The 5,324-nt window shown below is 35.1% G+C and overlaps 1 protein-coding gene across 1 annotated transcript; it reads right to left on the bottom strand.

The window, feature by feature from the left end:
• Nucleotides 1-334: 334 nt before the first annotated feature.
• On the bottom strand, nucleotides 335-5,041 carry LOC120080378 (AP2-like ethylene-responsive transcription factor BBM). Its single transcript, XM_039035024.1, has 9 exons — nucleotides 4,646-5,041; nucleotides 3,926-4,550; nucleotides 3,733-3,815; nucleotides 3,472-3,480; nucleotides 3,222-3,310; nucleotides 2,784-2,857; nucleotides 2,572-2,622; nucleotides 2,032-2,108; nucleotides 335-1,229 (listed from the first exon to the last, which is right to left on the bottom strand). The coding sequence occupies exons 1-9, from the start codon at nucleotides 4,851-4,853 to the stop codon at nucleotides 448-450; spliced, it is 1,998 nt and encodes a 665-aa protein (XP_038890952.1). The 5' UTR covers nucleotides 4,854-5,041; the 3' UTR covers nucleotides 335-447.
• Between the last annotated feature and the right edge of the window lie 283 nt (nucleotides 5,042-5,324).

Raw genomic sequence — 5,324 nt, 5'->3', positions numbered from 1 at the left:
TCTCTTTTATTTTTAATAATATGTAATTTTAATTTCAAGATATAAAAAAAAAAGGCTTCAACTCGTTAAACTGCAACAGAGAATGGAAAAAAACAAAAGAATACCATTCCTTGTAGTTTAAAGCAACAAAAAATTACAAAGGCTGGTATATGAACATGTAAATTAAAATATATAAACTGGCCGAGGATCCAATTCTAAAGTTCCCAAAATTCACAGCAAAAAATGCCATCGATATGAACTTCAGCATTTTGAGATCCTAATTATATATATATAACAAAACTTTGCTTGTAAAGAGGTACGAACAAAAGCCCTAATCCTCCTTCATTTTTGGGTCATGTAATTAAGTTAGCATAAACCAAAAGAGATTAACAAAAAAAATAAATAAAAAGGAACAAAATCAGGTGATAGGATAGTATACATCATCCCTTTTCCTTCTCTTTTCCTTTTCTAAGTGTCATTCCAAATTGTGAAAGGTGGCGGAGCTCCCCCGTGACAAACCGGCCTCGCCGGAGGAAACCAGTTGGTGCAGCTAGAACCTTGCAGCCCGGAAGACGGCGGCGGCGGTTGCAACTGATGAGAGGAGTTATGATAATTATACAAATTGGTCGTTCTTGTTGCATTGTATGGATCATCTACGTTAGAACAACCACCAAATAAATTCACTTCTCCCATGTCTCCCAATCCGCCGTTGGTGTTGCCACTGCTCCCTTCCGCCCCTGCCGCTCCCATTGGAATCAGGAAGTTCCCGGTGTACCCATCTCCATTACCACCGCTGTAAACCACGGAGCTCGACCCCGAGCTGTGGTCCATTGAGTCCATAGCCCCACCGTGTGGGAAGAAGTTGTCTGCAGAGATGGCAGTGGCGTCGTGTTCTTGCTTGCACCACAACCGTTGTTGTGGGGTAGCATAGGGGTAGTGGAAGGCATAGGGGTGGTGGTGGTGGAAGGCGAGAGTGGGCCATCCACCGCCGCTATAGGGAGCGGTGGTGGTGGTAATTATTCCATCAGAGAGATGTGAAGTTATGGCGTCGTCTGTTCGTTGGGGGTCGAGGGGGATGTCGGAGTGGTCGATGTCTTTTAAGCGCTTCGCAGCGCCGCCGATGGGTAATGTGTTGCTCTCAAGAATGGCTTTTACGTCGTAACGGCTCATGTCAAAGTTAGTCACTGCATTTAGTCCTCTGAACTTTATGGCTGCTATATCATATGCTTCGGCTGCTTCTTCTTGTGTACCTGAATACACATTACAAGATTCCTTTATTACTTCCATTGGTATATTCCAACTAAGAGCTTAGTCAATCCGAACACAATTCAATTAATTACAATATCGTACATCCGTCTTGAAATTCAAATTGTTCACAAAAAAGAAGAAAAAAAAAATACACTAATAAGAGTTTGAACTCCAACAGTTCTAGGAGGAGGCAACCTATTTTTATTTTCACTAGTCAAATGTTTTCTTACATAAAACTTCAAAATTTTGGTATTATTTACAGAAATATTCAACTCAAAATTTACACCTTAAGTTAAACTAAAGCTATATGATTGATCTAAAGCTTGTATGACAATGCTTTGTATTCCTTTCTTCCGTTTTGACATTTATAATTCTCACTTACAGCCAAATCTTCCACACACACGCATACAGACGCAAGTTAGGACCTCATTTGATAATCATTTCGTTTTTTTTTATTTTTAAAACTTAAACCTATTCATTTCCATTTCATTCAATTGTTTGCATTTTTCTTAAGTACAATGGTTTAATTCTTAATCGAATTCCAAATTCCAAAAACAAGTTTGAAAATCTACCGTTTTTAGTTTTAAAAATTTAGCTTGGTTTTTTAAATTATTGATAAAACATAGATAATAAAAGAAAAAATTTGGAAGTGAAAGGAGTGTTCATAGGCTTAATTTTCAGAAATAAAAATAAAAAATAAACAAAATGATTACTAAACGAGTCCTATATAATCTTCCATTATTTTTTAATGTTGGGAAGCAGGAAGTAATTTTTAAAAAAAAATGATGATAATGATTGACTTACTGAAAGTTCCCAAGTAGAGGTCTTTATTCCCCGCAACTCTCCCTATTCTTGCTTGCCATCTCCCATGCTGGTGGTGTCTGTCACCAACCACCAAATACAAAATTTTAATTTAATGTAAATAAATTATTGAAAAATAATATGTAGAACAAAATAATAATAATAATTGGGAAAATGCACGTGAGAGACAAGTGATATTATCTAATTTATAATTATTCAATATTTGCTATGGGAATAATATATATCCAAATTAACAAACTTAGAGAAATTAATATAAAATTTTAGTCAAAAAAAAAAAAAACAAATATAGTGTGTGTAAAGAATATCTCATAAATTACTTTTTAAAAAATACTTTACAAATCTTAGTCCAATTTCAAAACTAAAATAAGAAGTACCATCATCATTATTTTTTCATCTTCAAATCTTAAAAAAAAAAAAAAAAACGAATGATAAATTTTTTATTAAATGTATCATAAAAATAGAATAGTTAATAAGATATGTGTAGTAAGAAAGAGAGGGAGTGGGTTAAAAATTAGAATTTACCTTGTTACACCACGGTAAATGGAAGCTCCTCGAGAAAACCCACTACTCTTCCTGCATTTCCCATTACAATTAATACAGAGTTCTATTCAAAGCTAATTAAACAAAAAAAAAAACCATATATTATACATTCAAAATTCAAAGTCTATAGGAATAAAACTATATAATATAAAATATATAAATGTTTAAGATCAATTAGCAACTTGTGTTTGTACCTTCTTAGAGACGCAACAAACTCTTGCCGGGTCATGTGCTTCATGTCTTCTAACTCTTTTTCGTAATCACTAATCTACAATTTTTATAAATTCAATTTTAAATAAACATTCAATAGAATTTAAAAAGAAAAAAAAAATTCCACAGTCTGCATCTCACCACACTAACCTTACACAAAACTCAAGAATTGTTTTTATGTGTCGAATTTATAGTTGGACGAATTAATGATAACGTCATGTCAACATTATTTCAGATATAAAATTAAAAGCTCAAGAACGTAAGGGACGATTTGAGAGGCCGAAATGTAATTAGAATTATTGAGAATCAGAAAAAGGTTGGAATGAGTAGAAAATCGAGGATGGAACAATCCAAACATGAATTTCGGATTACATTACATTACATCAAATATTAGGTGTTAAAAAAAAAGGAAAAAACCTTACTGGAAAATTTGTTGTGGTTGTGGTACCCCAATATTTAAGTGCTGCTAAATCGTAGGCTCTTGCAGCCTTTTCTTCTTTGTCATAGCCTCCTGTTTAATTATATGCCAAATTAAATAACACCAAATTCAATATAAGTGAGAGATTATTTTCATGTCAATTTAATGAAAATACAATCAAAAAGTTACAAATTATAAAATTAAAATATGAAAGAAAAAAAAAAAAAAAGATGAAAGGCTTTGATATTACTCACCCAAATATACTGCCATTTTGTAGTGGAAATGAAACCCCACATGAGTTGATAAGAATATCCCACAAATAACAAAAATAAAAACTCAAAATTAGAAATTATATAATCAATAATTTCTTGATTTGAAATCAAACACAACAATTAATTAATAAACTAATATCCAAAAGAATTGACAGAAAAAAAAAGAAAAAGAAAAGAAAAATTAGATCTTCTCCATTGATTAGTTAATTAAACACTTAATTAATTAATTGATTAATTAATTACCTTGTCTTCCTTTTCTTGTTTGTCCTTCTCTTCTGCAACTATTGTCCCATAGATGAGCTTCATATCTTCCTGTCCATCTATGCCTGAAATAGAAAATTTTAATCAAAAATTACAAACATGCAATAATATTATTAATATGAATATTAAGAGAATAATTTTTTATTTAGGAAAAAAAAAAAACAAAAAAACAAACCTGGTTACACCGCGGTAGATTGAAGTTCTTTGTCCGAATGTATCGACAGATTTTCTCGGGACAGCTTCAATGGCGCCGTTTTCCGCCTCCAGCTCGGCGCCGGAAGATTTGCCTTGTTTGTTATCGGAGGAGGAGCTTTCGCCGCCGTTGGCCGTCAGAAGTGGTAGAGCCGCCGAGCCAGAGGAGGACTGGGACGGCGGCAGTGGGGGACCGGTGTTCATCGACAGCGATAAAGTATGTGCGCTTGTGATATTATTATTACCTATTCCAACTGCACCGTCGTGATCTCCGCCGTTCTTGACCACCGCTTGCGGCGGCGCCGGTTGATTTCTCAGCCATGTCTTAATCATAGACAACCCAATAGAGCTAGTGTTGTTGGCGTTTCCGTTACCGGCGTTGGGTCTTCCACCACCGCCATCGCCACTAGCGTCCGATGGAAGCTCCAAAGAACAATTTTGGAACATGTAGTTGGCAGATGCATCGGTGTAGACGGCAGCAGCGGGGTGTTGGTCGGTGAAAGAGTGGTGGCCGAGGAAATTTTCAAGCTTTGGTTGGTGTTGAGTTTCGATTAACGCCGAAAAATCCGAACTTTGAGTCGACCCTAAACCCTTCATACTATTCCAATCTACAAAAATTTTAAAAAAAAAATTAAAAAAATTAACAAATGGGTTTTGATAAACATCAGTTTCCGAAAACCCCTTAAAAAAAAAAACAAAAAACCTTGAGAGTGATTATTGCGGCCGTTGAAGGGTTCATAAACACCATAGGAAGAAGGAAGGTTGTCAAAACAGACGGCGGAGACATCGGAGGGGGAGATTTGGTCGGAGGTGAAGGGGGCGGCAGCGGCAGTGGCAGCGGCGGCATGAGAGTGGTCGGAGGGTTGGTGTTGAGGGGAAAGAGAGAAGCCAAGCCAATTGATTGAACCCATTTTGGGAATTAGGATATGATTATATGAAAATGAAGGTATTATTTATAATAATGAATGAATGACGAAGGGGAGAAGAGGGTTTAAAATTTTAATTTTTTTTTTGGGTTAGAAATGAATGGAAATGATGAAGCTCCATGCATGAGAGAAGAAGAAGAAGAAGATTAAAAGAGCTTCCATGGCTAACAGCACCAAAGAGAAAGGGATTTTGATTTGAAGAATATGAATGGTCAAAGAAACAAAATGAGAGAGATCATTTTTTTCCTTGAACCAAATTCAAGATTTATACACACAGCACACAACTCTCTCTCTCCTTTTCAGTGCCATAAATGAGGTGAAACAGCAAGGGGGCAATCTTAGGTTTTTTTTTTTTTTTCTTTCTTTTTTTCTTCTTGAGGGGTATATAAAATATTGATGATATATAATTAATTATAGACTGTGAGTGAAGAAATATTTTAACACACACGTACACAC

Source organism: Benincasa hispida, chromosome 6 (genome assembly GCF_009727055.1).
Source record: "Benincasa hispida cultivar B227 chromosome 6, ASM972705v1, whole genome shotgun sequence".
NCBI classification, from domain to species: Eukaryota; Viridiplantae; Streptophyta; class Magnoliopsida; order Cucurbitales; family Cucurbitaceae; genus Benincasa; species Benincasa hispida.
This window is presented reverse-complemented; position numbering and strand designations above follow the sequence as displayed.

Excerpts from the sequence above, each read along its gene's own strand:
- LOC120080378 (XM_039035024.1), bottom strand. The coding sequence starts at position 4,853 with ATGGGTTCAATCAATTGGCTTGGCTTCTCTCTTTCCCCTCAACACCAA. Across the intron at positions 3,816-3,925 it reads ATCTACCGCGGTGTAACCAG|GCATAGATGGACAGGAAGAT; the intron begins GTTTGTTTTTTT and ends TTTCTATTTCAG. Across the intron at positions 2,623-2,783 it reads TTTGTTGCGTCTCTAAGAAG|GAAGAGTAGTGGGTTTTCTC; the intron begins GTACAAACACAA and ends TGGGAAATGCAG.